The 19890-nt window shown below is 50.3% G+C and overlaps 2 protein-coding genes across 2 annotated transcripts in view; both read left to right on the top strand.

Annotated features, from left to right (window-relative positions):
* Positions 1-14794, top strand: part of LOC142022623 (glioma pathogenesis-related protein 1-like) — a 35876-nt gene extending 21082 nt beyond the window's left edge. The window contains exons 5-6 of the mRNA XM_075012672.1: positions 11282-11308; positions 11403-14794. Coding sequence (XP_074868773.1) covers positions 11282-11308; positions 11403-11557 — 182 coding nt within the window. The 3' untranslated portion in view covers positions 11558-14794. The remainder of the gene's footprint in view (positions 1-11281; positions 11309-11402) is intronic.
* Positions 1-19890, top strand: part of LOC142022615 (glioma pathogenesis-related protein 1-like) — a 60620-nt gene that overhangs the window by 21871 nt on the left and 18859 nt on the right. The gene's annotated exons all lie outside the window — the stretch shown is intronic.

Raw genomic sequence — 19890 nt, 5'->3', positions numbered from 1 at the left:
CACCTGGCCTGCCCAGCACGAGGTCTGCAGAGCAGTAGCCACTCTCTCGCAGACCAAGTCACAGCAGATATGGACACCCAGCAGCTGCAGCAGCAGCAGCAGGAAGCGGAGGCCCTCCAGGTAGTCATCCGGGGTCAAGCTCCCTGCTAGGTGCTGCCCAGGAGGCCGACCAGTGGCTCCTGCCAGAGAAGCCCACCCCGGAGGCAGACAGGGACGCCCCTGACCACCAGGCTCCCCTCTTCCTCCCTCACCGGCTGCTCCCCTGCCTCTGGAGCTACCCCACCAGCTCCGAGTGGTGGGAGCAGCTCATCATGCGGGAGCGGGACGACGATATGTGGCTCCTGAACTTCCGCATGCGCCGGCAGACCTTTCTCGAGCTCTGCCAGTGGCTCACCCCAGCGCTGAGGCACCATGACACCTGGATGCGGCACGCCCTCCCTGTTGAGAGGAGGGTCGCAATAGCCTTCTGGAAGCTGGCCACTCCAGACAGCTATCACTCCGTGGGACACCAGTTTGGAGTGGGAAAGGCTGCAGTCGGGGCCGTCGTCATGGAGGTAAGGAGCCCCAGGCCCGCACCCACGGGGGGGGGGGGCGGGGGGCTGGGGGGGGGCTGAGGGAGGGAGGGGCCAGGTGTGGGGCTGGAAAGGGAGGGGTACCGGGGAGGGATGGGCTGGGCAAGTGGGGTACCTGGGGAGGTGCCTGGGAGGTGGGCCTGGGGGAAGGACCCTGGGGCACCCTGCATGGCCTCATGGGCACCTGTGTGCCCTCCCAACAGGTGGTCCGTGTGCTTAACGCCATGTTGCTCCAGATGGTCGTCCGACTTGGGGACCTGGACGCAGCCGTAGCGAGATTCGCCTCCATGGGGTTCCCAAACTGCTTCGGGGCCTTGGATGGGACCCACATCCCCATCCGCGCCGCAGACCGCAGCAGAGGAAGATACACCAACTGCAGGGGCTACCACTCCGTGGTCCTGCAGGCCACGGTGGACAGTCGGGGCCGCTCCCAGGACGTGTACGTGGGCTGGCCTGGCTGTACACGATGCCCGTGTTTTTAGGAACTCGGGCCTGTGCCGCCAGCTGGAGGTGGGGACCTACATCCCCCCAGAGGGAGATCCCTCTGGGGGACACCACCGTGCCCCTCTGCCTCATGGCGGACGCAGCCTACCCCCTCCAGCCCTGGCTCATGCACCCGTACACCGACCACCACAACGCTAGCCAGGAGCGGTTCAATGCCTGCCTGAACCACGCCCGCCAGGTGGTGGAGAGAACATTTGGCCATCTGAAGGGCCATTGGCAGTGCCTCCTTGCCCGACTGGACGTCAGCCTCCAAAGCATACCCCAGGTTGTGGGAGCATGCTGCATGCTCCACAACATCATTGAGAGCAAGGGGGAGGCTTTTGTCCAGGGATGGGTGGTTGACGCTGGTGCGGGCTTCCCCCAGCCAGCTGCCACACCCAGCCACCAGGCCTGCCATGAGGGGGTATGGGTCCGTGAAGCCCTGTGGGCTCATTTCAATTGGGGAGACCCTTGAGCACCTCCCTGGCCTTTCCCAGAAGACCCCCAACATACACAGCCCGCACTGCCCACACACCGCCCCCAACACCTGCACACCACCCCCCCAACAAGCACACGCCTCCAGCTTTTTGGAAAATAAAACTTTTTTTTTTAAACCGGATAACTTGTTTGGTTCACCAAAGAAACTGCAACTAATATACAAAAAGGGGGACAACTATATACATGGGCCAGCAGCCGAGCTGTCCGGTGGGCCCCCATCAATCCAGGGTGGGGGTAGAGGGGCGCGAGCCCCAGCAGGTACGGCTCACAACCCCACCTCCCTTTGTTTGCGGTCCCCGGCGTGGCTGGCTGGGGGCTGGGAGGACCGGCAAGTATGGCCGGGATGCGTCCACTGGCCAGTCTTCAGCCCCAGTGGGCTCTGTGGAGCTTGCCGGTGGTGAGGCGGCAGGCGGGGCAGCTGGCGGCGAGGCGGGTGAGGTGGCAGGCAGGGCAGCAGGCGGCGAGGCGGGTGGAGCAGGAGGCGGGGCAGCAGGCGGCGAGGTGGGTGGAGCAGCGGGGAGGGCGGCCCAGGGGGTAGCGGGGGGCGGGAGCTGGGCAACAGCCTCCCGGATCGACTCGGCTATGTCCCTGAAAACCCCCATAAAGTCCTCCCATGCTGCCCACCGCCGGGTGGACTCCTGCTCAAAACGGAGTGTTTCCTCTGCCACCTCCATCTGCCGCCAGAGAGCTGCCAGAAGCTGAGGGTCCACCGGGGCCATCCCCAGAGTCCAGCAGTGGCGGGACTGTCTTGTTGTCCTTGGGGGTGTCTCTGGGCGCTGGCGGTGGCTGACCTCCGGCAGGCTGTTGGGAACAACAGAGGGTGCCTGGCTGCCTGGGGCGTCAGATGCTGCAGCTGGAGAGAGGGAGGGGAAGGCTGTTAGTACAGTGCCCTGGCCCATGGCCAGTTCTCCCTGCCCTCTCTTGGGTGCTGGGTCTCCGTCCCCGTCGGTGGGTTTGATGTCCCTCTTGGCTGTCACCATGGCATTGTCCCCCCGCCCCCGGGGTCAAGGCTGAGTTCTGTCCATGGGTACGGGTGCTGATGGGCGCTGATGGCCGTGCCACCATGCTGGGACTGTACTGTGGCTGGGCATTCGTGGGTTGGGGTCTGCTGGGGGTGTGTGAGGCTCCCGGTCGTGGCTGGTGCCCCCGCCCTGTGGCCCATGGGTGTGTGCTCTGTGGGGTACGTACCTGACCGTCCATTGCCACGGTCAGGGGAAGCCCGGTGGGCGAATGCCCAGCTGGTGCTCCAGGAGGGGAGGTCGATGAGGAGCCCCCCTCCTCACTGCTGGACCCCTCCTCCGCTGTCCTGGAGGTGAGGCTCCTCGGGTGGGCCCCAGCGTGCGGGGCTGGCCTCTGGGTGGACTCCGGCTCCGATGCCTGTTGGAGCTTGTCAGCCGTGGTGTCAAGGGTGGCCAGGGGGCAGGAGGTGTCCCAGGGGCCCAGGATGACCCTGAGCTCCCTGTAATAGGGGCAAGTGGCGGGGGCAGCCCCAGACCGTCTGGCCGAGTCCCAGGCCCGGGAGTACCCCTGCCGCAACTCCTTCACCTTACTCCGGATGTGATCCGGAGTGTGGGCAGGGTGACCCCGGGCAGCCAGGCCCTTGGCCAGTCGGGCGAACCCTTCTGCATTCCTCCACTTGCTCCCCATCACATGGAGCACCTCCTCTTCACCCCAGAGCCCCAGCAGGTCTCAGAGCTCAGTCTCCAACCAGGAGGGGCCCCACGTCCTTTTGGCCCCCTGCTTGGCTGCTGGGGGTGCCTGGGTCCCCTCAGGAGGGGAGTCCTGGGGGCGCTCGGGGGTTTGGCTTGAGGCCATGGGTGAAGGCAGTGGGGATCGGGGCCTTTGAGAAGCGTGCAGGGCTAGCGCGTGCATGTGCTGCTGCCTGCACGCTCAGCTTCCTGCCACAGGAAATCCGGGTCTGTGGTGCCTTAAAGTTTGCTGCGCGAGGGGACCATACAGCCCCGCAGGAGCTGGACAGAGCATCTCAACCCCTCAGCTGATGGCCGCCATGGAGGACCCCGCTATTTCGAAGTAGCAGGACGCAGATCATCTACACACACCCTATTTCGACGTTCAATGTCGAAGTAGGGTGCCATTCCCATCCTTGGATGGGAATAGTGACTTCGATGTCTCGCCGCCTAATGTCGATTTCAACGTCGAAATAGCACCCGGCACATGTAGACGCGACGGGTGCTATTTTGACTTTGTGCTGGCTACTTCGAAGTAGCTGGCTAGTGTAGACGCACCCTAGCTGTCTAGTCTGAGCTGCTGCCAATGTCCATGCTGCTATTTTTATCATGCTAGCTCATGCATGCTAGCTAATGTGTGTTCAGCTGATTCCACTTAAAAAGCATACTTTCAACTGCAGTGTAGACATAGCTTTAGTATGCTGATGTGGGAGGAGAGTTTGGTTTCTCATCTGGGTTTCCCCTTTTCCCCCCACTTCAGACAGCAGGGTCTCAATTTAATTCTCTAACTGGGGAACATTTTGCCCATTACTTATAGACTTAGTCCTCAAAGTAGCTGAGTTTTTCAAGCCCTGATTTTGCTCTTGGCCAGAAAAGCAAATGGAAGCCTCAAGAATTGCAAGATATGTACAGCCTGTTTGGTTGAGACAAGACCGCATGTACCAGAATCCAATCTTAGTTTTAAAGCACCCTTATACTGTGATGATGAATTCAGTATAGAAACCTACAAAGAACAGATCTTGTATCAGAAAGTTTTTACGGACATGTAAAAGAATGCTAGTGCTAAAGACCACAAACTAGAAGTTTCCAGATGCTATGAGGACGTGAGTTTGGGAAATCCATGACTAAATTATTCTTCTACCAAGAAAATGCAGATTCAGTTCAACTCACCATTGTCCAGCACGCTGTCTTTTGGGGGATGTTGACAGCGAATGAATGAATATTGGCGGAAATAATTCATACAATGGTGGCAAGGGGTCATTTTTCTCTTATTCAGTTTTCTCCATCCCATAATGCTATTCATATCCAATCATATTCATGTCTTTAAAATATCTGCACAGTATACTGTTGCTGTATCATAATCAGGCACTTAAATTAGTAGGAGACAAATTTGAGCGTAGACACATGGGTAGTTAAGTCAATGCAAAGTTGACCTAACGTTGTAGTGTATACCAGACCTTAGCCTGTTGGCAAACAAAACAAACAAGTTTATTTAATCCTAGTCCTGGGGCTCTGAGCTTCATGGCTTGATCAAAATCTCCAAATTGAATTAATTTGCCCATGATGCGATGCAGCAATTCTTTTGAATGACAGGCACATTAAGGTTGTGGCTACACTACATTCTCCTTTCAGAAGGGGAATGCAAATGCGGGCAATTGGAAATGCAAATGAGGCACTGATTAACATACTGTATGCCTCATTTGCATAATGTCCACCACTTGCTGTTCTGGAAGTGTTGTGTTTGGAAAAAAAAACAAGCAGTGTAGATGGGGCTCATTAGAAAGGAAACCCCACTTTCAAAAGAACCCTTGGGCTTTTCTACACTTGCCCCCAACTTCGAAGGGGGCATGTTAACCAAGGCGATGGGAGATTATTAATGAAGTGCTGCAGTGAATTTGCAGCATTTCATTAGGCTAATTCTCCCTCTTGACAACTTTGAAGCGTCAGGCTTTGAAGTGCCAGCATGCATGTAGCTGCAGGCACTTCTAAGTGACTTTACTCCTCCTATTTTAAAGACATAAATCTGATTGGATATGAATGGCATCAAGCCCAAAATTTTGAGGAGTAAAGGCATGCCGTATGCTAGCACTTTGATGTTTGATGCTTCGAAGCTGCTGCAGGGGAGAATTAGCCTAATGAAGTGCTGCATATTCACTGCAGCACTGCATGAGTAATCTCCCATTGCCCTGGTTAACATGCCCCCTTCTAAGTTGGGGCCCAGTGTAAACCCAGCCCTTCTTCCTCATATTTTTCAGGAACAAGGGTTCTTTCAAAAACAAGGCTTGTTTTCGAATGAGCCCCATCTACAGTGCTTGTTTTTTTCCCCCCAAAACAGCAAATGGATGGCATTATGCAAATGAAGTATACAATAGGTAAATCAGCACCTCATTTCCATTTTCGATTGGCCACATTTGCATTCCCCTTCCAAAAGGGGAATGCAATGTACCTGCAGCCTAAGGCCGCGTCTACATGTGCCGCCTACTTCGAAGTAGCGGCGCCAACTTCGAAATAGCACCCGTCACGGCTACACGTGTTGGGCGCAATTTCGAAGTTAACATCGACGTTAGGCGGTGAGATGTCGAAGTGGCTAACCCCATGAGGGGATGGGAATAGCGCCCTACTTCGACGTTCAACGTCGAAGTAGGTAACGTGTAGTCGTTGTGCGTCCCGCAACATCGAAATAGCGGGGTCCTCCGTGGCGGCCATCAGCTGACGGGTTGAGAGATAATCTGCCCAGCCCCTGAGCTCGATGGTGGCCATGTGCAGCGGCCCCTTAAAGCTCCCCGCCCCCTCCCTTCCTGTGCAGGAAGCTGAGAGAGCATGCAGGCAGCAGCATTGCCACGCGGCTAGCCTGCACGCTCCTCCGCAGCCACAGACACCCACACCCGACGCAATGGCCACCCCCCAGCCCCCAAGCACCCCCAGGGGTCCCTCCCCAAGGGGAGCCAGGGCTCCCAGCCAAGCAGCCAGGTGGGGAAGCGGCAGCGGGGCCCCTCCTGGACGGAGGCCGAGCTTCGGGACCTGCTGGGGCTCTGGAGTGAGGAGGATGTGCTCCAGGTAATGGGGAGCAAGAGGTGGAACGCGGATGCGTTCGCTCAGCTGGCCGAGGGCCTGGTCACCCGGGGTCACCCTGCCCGCACTCCAGATCATGTCAGGAGTAAAGTGAAGGAGCTGCGGCAGGGTTACGCCCGGGCCCGGGATGCCCCCGTCACTTGCCCCTTTTACAGGGAGCTCAGGGACATCCTGGGCCCCCGGCACACCTCCTCCCCTCCGGCCACGCTTGATACATCGGCCGACGAGCCCCAGCAGGCCCCGGAGGTAGAGTCTGCCCCAGAGGCAAGCCCCGCACCCCGGGGGCCCCCCCAGGAGCCCACTCCTGGCGCACCGGAGGAGGAGGAGGGGGAGTCCTCCTCCAGCAACGCCGGCCTGAGGATCATGCTGCCCTCGAGGAGCTCCAGCCGGGCGTCTGCCCCCCGGGTGTCCCCCGATCGTGGGAGTGGACCATCAGGTATGTACCCCCCCGGTGCACACCCCTGGGGTTGAGGGGCAGGGGTAATAGATATGACCAGGGCCCTCCACATGCCCAGATGACCATGGCCCCAAGGACAGCAATGGCATGTCCCTCAGAAGAGTGCATCAGCCCCTGCCCCCCAGCACGACAGTGCCATGCCCCATCCCTGGGGCTGGGGGGAGCGGAACCTCTAGGTCCCCTGGGGGGAGGGGGTGGGACACCCAGCAGCAGCCGCAGCAGCAGCATGTGATGGAGTGGGGGGAGTGCAAATGCGAAACTCAGGCTAGATATGAGAAACAAGCAGAATAGCTCCCAGTGGATAAGGATGACCCTGGGGCTACAACTGGCAGGTAACACCTCTGCCCTGAACAAAGAGGAGGGAGGAGCCGAGCTGGGTTTGAATCAGGGGCAGCAGTTAGAGGCTACGGGAAGGGAAAGCTAGAAGGCAGCCAGCCTGAGGAGGCGGAAAGCTACACCCCAGAGGGGCATCCCTTGGGGTCTTCTCCCCAGGACGGGTTGGAAGGACTGTCTCTGACTGCTGTACTGTCGCTTCAGTGAGAAACTGGGCATCTGTTGCCTAATAAACCTCCTGTCGCACCTGCTGAGTGAGTGAGAGTCACTCCTGCCAGCGGACAGGGTGCAGTGCAGGGGGACCCCTGAACCCCATCACAGCAGCATCTCCCGGGGACGGGGATGGGGAACCTGCAGCAGAGAGGTGGGGGGACAAGGGCCATGGCTCGGGGCCCACACTAACGGCTGTCTCCACTCTTCTTCCCCCGCTCCTGTGTTCCGCAGCTGCACCATTGGAAGGACCGGAGAGTGCCGGCGAGGTGTCAGTGGTCCCGGACAGCCCACTGGGGCCATCACTACAGGCCAGCCCCATGGCAGAGGACTGACCAGCCCCACGGTGGGGAAGACGGCGGACCCAGCACCACCACCCGAAAGCGACGGACCCCCAGCTGCTGGCCATCCACCGTCGGCAGCTGGAGGTTGCCAAGCAGCGGCTGCAGGTGGAGGAGCGCCGCCCCCAGCTGCAGGAGCGGGCGCTGGCCTGGCACCAGCAGGCATGGGGGGCCTTCATGCAGACCTTCAATCGTATCGCCGAATACCTGGCCCCCCATTCCGCGCCGGCTGCCACTGCGCCCGCCCTGCCTGCTCCACCTGCTGCTCCACCTGCTGCGCCGTCCGCCGTCGCACCGCCACCGAGGGCCCTTCTTCCGAGGGGGACCTGGGGCCATCTGACACCCGCCAGCCGTATCTACCGGTCCGCCCGGCCCCCAGCCAGCCCCGGCCAGGGCTGAGGCCGAGGCGTGGGTCGCGGCCGCCCACCCCCAGCGCTGGACATTAGGGGGTGTGGGGCCCAGGACGTGGCCCCCCCCCTTTGTATATATTCCCCCCAGTTTATTGTTATTTTGTAAATAGTTTTTATATTAGACCCCTGTTGCTATGCTGATCCTTGCCCCCCCATGTACATAGTTCTCCCCTTCCTTGTCTTCCCCTTTCATCTTATCCTTATTTATAATACATATATATATATATATATGTTTGATTTTGCCTGTAAATAGTTAGTCTTGATAATAATAATAAGAGTTCTACAGATATTTGATTTGACGAACAAATGTCTGCTTTTATTTACAAGAAAAGTGGGGGTGTGTGCTCTTGGGTGCTCTGTGGTGTGGGCGTAGGGGCAGGGAGTGTTGTGGAGGATGGGGGATCAGTGGGGGGCCTGCCAGCGTTCACCCCGCGGCCTCATCGAACTGGGCCCGCAGGGCCTCCCGGACCCAGATCCCTTCGGGGTCCACCTGGCGACTGGGGGCAGCGGGTGGCTGCACATCGGCCCTGCCGGCCTCCGCAACCCAGCCCTGAAAGAAGGCCTCCCCCTTGCTCTCCACCAGGTTGTGTAGGGCGCTGCACGCGCCCACAGTCTGGGGGATGTTGGTGGGGCCCGCATCAAGGCGGGTGAGGAGACACCTCCAGCGCCCTTTGAGGCAGCCAAATGTGCGCTCCACCACCTGGCGCGCGTGGTTCAGGCACAGGTTTAAGCGCTCCTGGCTGGCTGACAGATGGCCCGTGTAAGGGTGCATGAGCCAGGGCCGGAGGGGGTATGCCGCATCTGCGACGACGCAGAGGGGCATGGTGGTGTCCCCCACAGGGATCTCCCACTGGGGGATGTAGGTCCCCGCCTCCAGCCGGCGGCACAAGCCCGAGTTCCAGAATACCCGGGCGTCGTGGCTGCTGCCAGGCCAGTCCAAATATATATGTCCAGGAAACGGCCCCAGCTGTCCACCAAGGCCTGGAGGACCACTGAGTGGTAGCTCTTCCTGTTTAAGTAGCGTCCTCCACTGTGTTCCGGGGCGCGGATGGGGATGTGAGTCCCATCCAGAGTCCCGAAGCAATTGGGGAAGCCCAGGGTGGCAAAGCCCGCAATGGCAGCATCCGGGTCCCCAAGCCCCACGAGCCTGTGGAGGAGCAGGGCATTGATGGCGCGGACAACCTGCAGGGGAAGCACATGGGAGAGCACCAATGAGGGGTGTGCAGGGTGTGTGTGGCCCTCCCTTGCCAGGGCCCCCCTCCCCTCCCCTCCCCTGCCAGGGCTGCCTCCCCCTCCCCCTGTGGGTCCTCTTACCTCCATGAGGACGGCCCCGACACTGGCCTTGCCAACGCCAAACTGCTAGCCCACGGATCGGTAGCTGTCTGGAGTGGCCAGCTTCCAGACAGAGATGCCGACCTGTTTCTCCATGCTGAGGGCATGCCGCATGGCGGTGTCCTGGTGCCTCAGTGCGGGGGTGAGCCACTGGCATAGCTCCAGAAATGTCTGCTGGCTCATCCGAAAGTTCTGGAGCCAGTGGTCGTCATCCCACTCTCCGAGCACCAGCCGCTCCCACCAGTCGGTGCTCGTGGGGTAGCTCCACAGCTGGCGGCGTGTGCGGCAGGGGGCGGGGCGGGGTGCTGCAGGGTTGGGGGTTGCGTCCTTCTCCCCTGCGGGCAGCTCCTCCTCTGTGGCAAGGAGGTGCTTAGCTGCCTCCTGCATGGCATGGAGCAGGGGGAGCACTGCTCCTGCAGGGGTGGCTGGGTGGACCTCTGGCTGCTGCTGCTGCTGCTGCTGTTGCTGGGGGTCCATGACTGCGTCGCTCGAGGTGTGCGTACCTATGGCTCTGCAGACCGCATGCTGTGCAGGCTGCGTGTGTCTGGGAGGGGCCCTTTAAGGGAGCAGCTAGCTGTTGCCCCGGAAGCGCTAATCCGCCCTGTGACCCTGTCTGCAGCTGTTTCTGGCACCCTTATTTCGATGTGTGCTACTTTGGCGTGTAGATGTTCCCTCGCAGCGCCTATTTCGATGTGGTGCTGCCCAACGTCGATGTTCAACGTCGACGTTGCCAGCCCTGGAGGACGTGTAGACGTTATTCATCGAAATAGCCTATTTCGATGTTGCTACACATAAGCTATTTCGATGTAGCGTGCACGTGTAGACGTAGCCTAAGTGTGCTTTGTTTAGAGGAAGGTCATCTCATTACAAAACAAGTGTTGTGTAACTCATTTTGAAAGCCAGTACCACACTCAGTGCCAGTCCCCAAAACATTCTCTTCTGAATAGCTGTTAGCACCAATGATTATGGTACAGTCACAGCATCTACAGTACCAACAATACCCAACAGTACCCAAATTTGTTCCAAAAGTAGTCTCAGACTTCACCCAACTGTTAGACACATTAGTGTTCATTCTGAAACATCATTCATCTCCAGGTGAGAAAAATTAGACAATGTGTATGCAAAAGGAACTGTTACCTACATACAACAGAACTCTCACAAATCACCGAGATTATTTGTAGCACCAAGAAACAAATCTAAAGGAAAAACTCTCATTTCAAAGATCTTTGAAATAGATGCCAAATCATGTTAGCACAACCTATGACATTAGCAAGTTGATTTCTCTTTCTCATGTTAGATCTCAATCTACCAAAGCACAGGCAACCTTGGTAGTTTTTCTTAGTAGTGCTCTCATAGATATTATCTCTTGGGCAACTACTTGGAGCTCAGTTCATACTTTCAATAGCCATTATACATTGATGTCTGGTATCAAAGCTGCTTTCATTATTTAGAAAAATCATCTATGAGGGAGGAACTAGAGTTTAGCTTCTCGCTATAAGCATGATTGGGATAGTCACATATAGACACTGAAAGAAGAAAGAATGGTTACTTTGCAGTAACTTATTCTTTGAGGTGTTTTGTACATGTAGATCCTGTGACCTGTTCCTCTTCTCTGCAGCTTGGAGTCTCATTTGGATGCTGAAACACTTAAATAGCGTTTGGCATCCTTCTACCCTTTGTGCCCTTGATTGGAGGAGTGCAAAGAAGTGGGCAACACCAGTGGACAATATTGGTCAACAAATTTGAACTCTTGTGCATGCAGAGCATGTGCAGCAAGACTGAGATATATGTGTGCAGAACATCTCAAAGAATCAAATTTACTGTAAGGTGAGTAACCATTTGCTCCTAGCTGATTAAATGATTTCTTTATTTTTTTCCCCTCCAGGAAATCCAGATCGTGATAAAATTATACGTATGTATTACAGTTCTACACTATTACCTGAAGTTTAGTTCTTGATAAATATATTGTCCCCACAGAGAATATGTGTTTGCATTCTTGTTTATAGGTTACACAAGATGGTATCCGCCCTGGGAGAACAGGATCGTATGTGATGAGTCCTGTATTGCTGTTGTGGTTCTACGGCCATCACTGATGTTATTGGCTTTTCTAACTGTTTTTCTTCTGCAGAAGCATTATTCAAATATGAATATTTCCAAATAATCTATTTGAAAAATATATTTCTTGAAAAGTTATGACAAGTCCTACAAATGTTAGCATGTCACACCCAACTGTTAATAGAGAGAATTCTTTTGATTGATGTTTTACAGTAAAGTTGATAATTTAAAATATATTGAAGTGTTATGTACATTTAAAGAATTATAAAGAATAAATTATTTTGGCCCTAATCTCTTCCATATAGTATTTATAAATACAGACAATTATATTAAAGATGTGAAAATGATAAAAAGGCAAGATTTTGAGTTAAATGTGACTGGCAAGAGTCATCAGAGACATAATTTATAAATTGTTAATTATGAAATTTCAACAGAGTAACATCTGCCTTCTAAAATTCAATAATTATATTAAAACAATGATTCCACTGTATAGTTAGGCAAAGATTAAAATATTTAAAGTGGTAACTACTTAATTTAGACTTCTGTCTACAAAATCATACTGTTATGGACCCAATCCTATTTTTCTGGAGTCATATTGAAACTACAAGGTAAATGGGTACAAGACTGGATATCACTTATATAAATAGAAAAACATGTTATAAACATTCAAAAATATTAAGATACACTTTTCTAGACTTATAAATTTGTAAATGCCACTGTTCCTTCAGGTTTCAACTACTAAAAAATAATTTTCCTTCAAACAATTTGTTCCCAACTTATTTTGAACTTAGGAAAAAAATATACAGTGAGGGTAAAATGCTCCAGTTTAGACTTTTCCTGGTTTGCCGTTACAACCAGTGTTATTTAACTATGGATCACTTTTCAGTTTACTGTAAAACAAGTACAGAATTTTATCTGAGAACTATTACAATCCCTCAGATAAATATATGTTTACTTGTATTATATCCAAGATATTTTAAATGCATTAAAGATATCTTATTCAGATATATATTAATTTGAATTGCTGCAAATGAGCATATGTATTGACTCAAGGATTTAAAGTATTTTTCTCTTGCTATGTGAGTTTTATAGACAAGGTTGTGCCACTATGTCTAATATTTACTGAGGATTTGTCTAAACAAACACTTAATTTGCTGTGAGCTGGGATGCAACTCTACCCTGCACTAAATATGCCTTTTGCACACTAAATATCCATAAGGACCATGCTGCTATGCACTAGAAGTTATGTAGTATACCTTAATCTGCTTTGCTTTGAAAGGGGATAGGTTCAAATCACCACAGAATTTTTTTGTGTACAGCAGCAAAGTCTACACATACATTGTGCAGCAGGTTTGCATGGGACCACTGCTCACTGCAAAGGGCTTTCTGCATAATAAATATGTAACTTTTACTAAATGTGTCTTGTCTCAGGAATCTGCATCAGTGCAAAAGGTTTATTGATACTCTTTGGTTGGTTGGTTGGTTTGTTTGTTTGAGCACAAGATCAAATCCTGCCATGTTTTCATGCTCAGAACTCAAGATGAAATTAATGGGACCGTCACACAATTTCAATTTAGTGAAGAGTTGGCCCACAGTACCTTTGTAGTTCTAAAATATTGCACTTGCCTATAAAACTATACTTATAATTGTACTGATTCATTTTATAGAATATCCCAGAGTAAACATGAATCTATTATAAAAATGAATTAGAAATTATAAAAATGAATCTATTTTAAATAGATATTGGAAATAAATGCTTTTACAGTTCTAAACATTTACAAATTGCCTGTTTCAAAACTAAAGTTACCAAGAGGGTTGTTAATTTTTTAAACTTGGGCCAAAATGAGTGCTTAAAGTTGTCCATGCAAAACCAAAATTGAGTACGTAAATAAAAGTTGCCCAATATTCAAAGTCATTCAACATCTGTTGTCCCAATGACTTCAACTTCAGTGAGCTTCAGATACTCACACCTTTGAAAATGAGTTTACCAATTTAGGTGTTTATATATAATTTGAAAAAAATCCAGTAATCCCAAGCAAACAAAGGTTTATATTTGTAATAAAGCTTTTTAAAGTTTTAAATGTCCTGTTTAATTTTATTTCATAACTTTAAGGCACTATGTTTCTTGAAAGCAAAAAACAACCAACCAGTAACAGTCAAAGTTTACTTAATGTAGAATTTCCTAGTTGTGGAAAATAATACAATTATACCAACTCAACCCTACAGGGGGAACTCCATCTACATGTAGTAGCTCCCTGGAACAAAATTTGAGAATCTACTTAACTCATGTTTCTCTGAAAACAAAAGAAACTAGTTTGAGAGCAAAGGAGGGATGGGAAAGATCTGTGGTCTTCCAAATTTTATGAACATCTGTCAGAATGGTTTGAGGCCTATACACCCTACTCTATCAAGACACAGTTTAAGTGTGTTTGTGGTTTGCTACATATTTCTTGTACCGCTCCAGTTACTAAGTCTTACATTAAAATGTGTAAATCATACAACTACTTAACCGGCAGATAGTGTTGCATGCCTGATTAGGAGACAATTACTTTATGCTCAGTTCCTTTTCAGTGAGTAAATGTTCTGTGTTCAGGGAGGTCATTTTTCATACTTCAGAAGCTGAGCCTAGCATGTAAGTGTTCTTTAGCTGTTTTCGGCTAAATTGTTTCTTTGTTAGTGAAGATAAAAAGTGAGACTGGAAAATGTCTACAGCTTTATCAAACTGGGGATTGGGATATGATTGACGTGCTTTACACAATGGATGGCTGTCAGCTAAGAAAGCTTTTTTTAAAATGGAGTCATAACATTTTGTGACAATCATTCTGTGTTTAGTTCAAATCTCACATAGAATGGGAATATATATTCAGGATGGCATGACACATTTGTAAGGATGAAAATTTTAAAATGGATGACCAAAGACACCCACCCTAAAAAGACCTCCACACCTTCTCAGCCCGTCACATGCTGTCTCAAAAGATGAGAAGAGGGGTGAACTAAGAGTCCTGAGTTTTTAATTTTAACTTTTCCACTATTTATATGTTTGTTAATATAGTGTTAGTATCTAAAATTGTACAAGACAAAATGTTTTAATTACTCTAAATAGCTTTATTTCAATGCTAGTTTGTTTCAAATAAAGTCTTTTCACCTTCACAGAGTGCATTTTATTTTCTGTATTCTGCTTCCATTGTAGTCACCTAAAAACGAATGACACAGCAGTAATCAATTGCATAGTGACACTCCTGCAGAGTATCAAAACAAAAAAGCAGTCAAGTAGCACTTTAACAAAATAATTTATTAGGTGAGCTTTCGTGGGACAGACCCACTTCTTCAGACCATAGCCAGACCAGAACAGACTCAATATTTAAGGCACAGAGAACCAAAAATAGTAATCAAAGTGGACAAATCAGAAAAAAAAATGATCAAGGTGAGCAAATCAGAGAGTAGAGGGGCAGAAGGGGGGGGGGTAGTCAAGAATTAGATTAAGCCAAGTGTGCAAATGAGCCCTATAATGACCCAGAAAATTCCACCATGTGTTAATGTGTCGAATTTGAATATAAAACAGAGTTCAGCAGTCTCTCTTTCAAGAGTGTCGCGAAAATTCCTCTTCAGTAAGATGCAAACTTTTAAGTCATTAACAGAATGGCTCACTCCATTAAAATGCTGGCTGACCAGTTTGTGGATCAGGAGTGTTTTTATGGCTGTTTTGTTCCCATTAACTCTTTGTCTAAGAGAGCTTGAAGTCTGTCCAATATACAAAGCATCTGGGCACTGTTGGCACATGATGGCATATATGGTGTTAGCTGAGGAACATGAGAATGTGCCGATGATTCTGTGAATAACCTGGTTAGGTCCAGTGATGGTATCTCCAGATTAGATATGTGGACAAAGCTGGCAGCAGGCTTTGTTGCAAGAAAAAGCCTTGGAGGTGAACAAGATTGAAACTGGTACATCTGGAGCTTAGTGCATGAGCCTCTCTTGCATGTGCTAAAAGCCACATGACATTTAGCTAAGGCTGTAGTAATCATAGAATTGTTGCCTCCTTCTTAAGGTGGCACAGTGGCAGTTCGTGCCCGGTATGCAACGCTGGCCCAATAACACACCGAGAGTGGAAGAAGAATCTTTATTTGGCATGCCAAGTAAGGTGCAGGGGGATCTCTCCTCAAAGCCTGCACACCTTGCAACAAGCAGTGTGCAATACTTATACCTCTCTCCTTCGTTCACCCCCTCCCCACAAACCAGGGGAGAGTCTCTCTCACATCCACTCCCCCAGCTCAAACTGAATTCTTACTGGTCTTATGCCATTCCGCTCTGGTAATTCCCTATTGAGCAGGAGGTCAAATACCAATAGATTATTAACAAAAAGTAAATTACAGGAAGGTAGAGTTATTCAGTCGTATAGAACATGAACAGGATCTTCATTAACAAAACAATACTGAAAATTAAGGAGGATTCACTAACAATGCTAAATTCAATATTGAACCTTATGAGAACATCAATAAGCATTCATTTACAAAACAATGTCTCTATGAGATCAGAATATAATAACGTTTCCCGTGCCAACATTTCCCCCCTTTGAGAACACTCAAGATGTCCCATATTGAGTCTTCTCATATTTCTTACTTAAAACCTGATTCATAGGTAGCATTCCCATTTTGTTATTTTTTAATACATGCATTCCCACTGATTGGTGGAAAAAGTCAACACACCCTTTAAATAATGGCAAACCTACTTGAATCCTAACAAACAGTTACATATTAGCAAATAACGCATTTTGCTACAGCATACAAAATTACTTTCGCTTAAACAACAATTTCAGTCCTAAATCCTCTTCAGCTTCTGGGGTGACACGGCTCACAGTCCACTCCTTTTCCTCAGCCGGTTTGACCTTCTTTAATCGAGTGAAATGGACCCACGGTTTGACTCCATCTAGTTTAGCAGCAGTTTTTGTGGTTAATAAAACGAGGTGGGGTCCTTTCCACTTCTCTTGAAGGGGCTCCTCTTTCCACGTCCGAAGCAAGACGCTGTCTCCTGGCTGAATATCGTGAAGGGGTTGGTCCAACGGAATGGGCTGATTGTCACGAACAAACCTGTGGATTGAAGACATAACAGACGACAGCGACAGCAAATATTTCCTTAAAAACCCCTCCCCTATCCCCCATTCTATACCTGTACCAGGCACCCCATTCATTGGCCATGGTCGCCCAAACAAGATTTTGAATGGGCTTAATCCTAACCTCCCTTTGGGTAATATTCGGGTCCTTAAGAGGGCTAAGGGGAGGGCCTCTGGCCACTTAAGCTGAGCTTCCTGGCACAATTTTGACAAATGTCTTTTCAAAGTCTGATTCTCTCTTTCCACCACTCCGCTGGCCTGCGGTCTATATGGAATGTGGTATTTCCATGGGATCTTGAGTCCATCTTCTATTTTCTCCACACATCGAGCTGCGAAATGGGTTCCTCGGTCTGATTCAATCCATTCTGGTACTCCGAACCGGGGGACTATCTCCTTTAAGATTTTAGCGCCTGTGTTGGCCGTACAATTTTTACATGGAAATGCCTTTATCCATCATGTAAAACGATCCACAAGTACCAGTAGGTACCGAAACCCACTGGCTCGAGGTAGTTCAGTAAAGTCAATTTGCCACATGACTCCTGGTCCCGGGGCTGATGGTAGTGGGGAGGGTACCACGGGTCTTCCTGCTCGGGGATTATTTTTCTGACATATCATACAGTCTCTAACCACCCGTCTGGCTTCATTTCTTATTCCATTTCCTATAAAGTACTTCTCTATTAATTGGATCAGGGCCTCCTGACCTGCATGTGTCCCTTGATGAAAACTCATAACCGTCGGCCTTATCAAGGGTCCAGGAAGCAACACTTGTCCTTTTTCACTTACATACCATCCTTCTCGCAGGTTCAGCTGTAACTGCTCAGCTAACTGCTGTTCTTGGGCAGAATATTCTGGCTTCTCATGGGGATCTGGGAGAGTGGGAATCAGAGGCAAAAGTGCAATATCTTCTGTATTCGCTACCCGTTTGGCCTCTCGGTCTGCCCGGGCATTACCTCTAGTTACATCTCCATCCCCCCTTTGGTGAGCTCAACAATGGACAATAGCTACCTCCTTTGGTTCCTGTATAGCCTGGAGGAAAGCATGGATTTGTTCTCCATATTTGACAGGCTCCCCTTGTGCTGTGAGCATTCCCCTTTCTCTCCAAATTCCAGCATGGGCGTGTGCTACCCCAAATATATACTTAGAGTCTGTCCAAATTGTAACTCGCAGATCCTTAGCCATTTCAAGGGCTCGAGTGAGGGCTATAAGTTCTGCTAGCTGAGCTGATGTACCCACTGGTAAAGGACGGGCCTCAATAGTTTTGTGCAGGCTGACTATCGCATATCCAGCTCTCCTTTTTCCATTTATCACCTGGGAACTGCCATCTGTGAACCACTCTAAGTCCGCATTTAAAAGTGGTTCGTCTTTAAGGTCAGGGCGGCTCGAATATTGAGTGTCAATAGTCTCTAAACAGTCATGCTCAATTTCCTCTGTCCCCTTTTCAGGTAACAGGGTGGCTGGGTTCAAAGTTGGACTGGTTACCAACTTAACTTCTGCATTCTCTAGCAACGACGCTTGGTACTTTGTGAGTCGGGCTTGCGTGAGCCAAAGCCCTCCTTTTGCCTCCAGCAGGGCTTGGACAGTGTGTGGGGTGTTGACCTCAACTTCCCCTCCCAAAGTGAGTTTTCCTGCCTCCTCTAAGACGATGACTGCAGCCACCACCACCCGCAGGCACGCTGGCCAGCCTCTAGCAACAGTATCTAATTGTTTAGAGAAGTAAGCCACAGGTCGCTTCCAACTTCCCACCTTTTGAGTTAATATTCCCAGGGCCACTCCCTTCCTTTCATGCACATACAGCTGAAATGGTTTGGTAATATCTGGTAGACCTAAAGCCGGAGCTTCCATTAGACGCAATTTTAAAGCTTTAAATGCATGTTGAGCCTCTTTTGTAAAACAAAACAAGTCTCTGTCACTTCCTTTAACACACTCGTACAGAGGCTTAACCAGTACCCCAAAATCAGGTATCCATAATCTGCAAAATCCTGCTGTTCCCAAAAAGGCACGCAGTTGTTTCCTATTGCTGGGCTTAGGGATTTGACAAATTGCTTTTTTTTTTTGCTCCTGCCAAGTTCATGCCTTTGTCTTGCTTCCTCCCTGGCTTTTGTTACAACCTGGTTACGCTCCACTTCAGACAACAGGGTTCTCATTAGGACCTGACAGTCATTCCAATCAGGCTTGTGACTGGCTAAACACCCTTTGAAAATTGAAATTAAGCGGCTAGGATCCGTGGAAAACTCCCCGGCTTGGGCTTTAAAAGTTGCCAAATCGATCAGATTAAAGGGCACATGGGAATACACCTGCATAGTAGTAGCCTGCCAATCTGCAGCTCCCGGTCTGTCAACCACTGTTTCAGTCACTAATGGATATAATCCAGCCGATGGGGCTATCTCTGAATCATGGGAAACCCTTTCCCTATATGGAGGGGGTGTGGGTGCAGAAGCCGAAGGCGGGTCCTGGTGACAGTTTACATTAGGCTTATTTACAATTGGTTGTACTACCCATGTTAATCCACACATTTCCTGCAAGTCTGGTCTATTTCTAAGATATTCAAAACACTGGCCATTCATATGTTCTTCCCATTTACCGGTACGTTGTAAGAACAAAAGCAGCTGCAATATGGTGTTATAATTTAGGGATCCCTCTGGTGGCCACCGCTCCTGCCCTTCTAAGTTATACTGTGGCCACTCTACTGTGCACAGTCTCCTTAGTCTAGATTTGGTTGTGGGGTCCCCCCTATAATTTTCCAATGTTTCAAAACACAACCCAAGGGAGTATTATCCTTGGGGCTACTTTAACCTAGTCCCATTCTTATCACAACCTATTGCCCCAACCCTATATTGGCCGTCCGGCGTCCCGGAAGTCCCTTTCACAAAAAGGGACTGGGTCTTACCTGTCCAGAGGTCCGGCTCTCGCCGCTCCACCCTCTGTTTCCTCTCTCTCTTCCACGTTGCTGCGTTGCACCGTTGTGTCGTCCCCAGCAGGGGCTGCGGAACCCGGACGCCGAGTTCCCCGGTAAAATTACCGGTGCGCGCTGGAAGTCCGATGCCGTCTCCCGCTACCCCCGCCAAGAGGCGAGCCGGGCAAGGCTTTGATTTAGAGTGCCCACCCAGGGACGCCAAAACTGTTGCCTCCTTCTTAAGGTGGCACAGTGGCAGTTTGTGCCCGGTATGCAACGCTGGCCCAATAACACACCGAGAGTGGAAGAAGAATCTTTATTTGGCATGCCAAGTAAGGTGCAGGGGGATCTCTCCTCAAAGCCTGCACACCTTGCAACAAGCAGTGTGCAATACTTATACCTCTCTCCTTCGTTCACCCCCTCCCCACAAACCAGG

This window comes from Carettochelys insculpta, chromosome 1 (assembly GCF_033958435.1).
Source record: "Carettochelys insculpta isolate YL-2023 chromosome 1, ASM3395843v1, whole genome shotgun sequence".
Classification (NCBI taxonomy): Eukaryota; Metazoa; Chordata; order Testudines; family Carettochelyidae; genus Carettochelys; species Carettochelys insculpta.
Note: the sequence above shows the minus strand (reverse complement) of the source record. Positions and strands in the feature narration are given on the sequence as shown.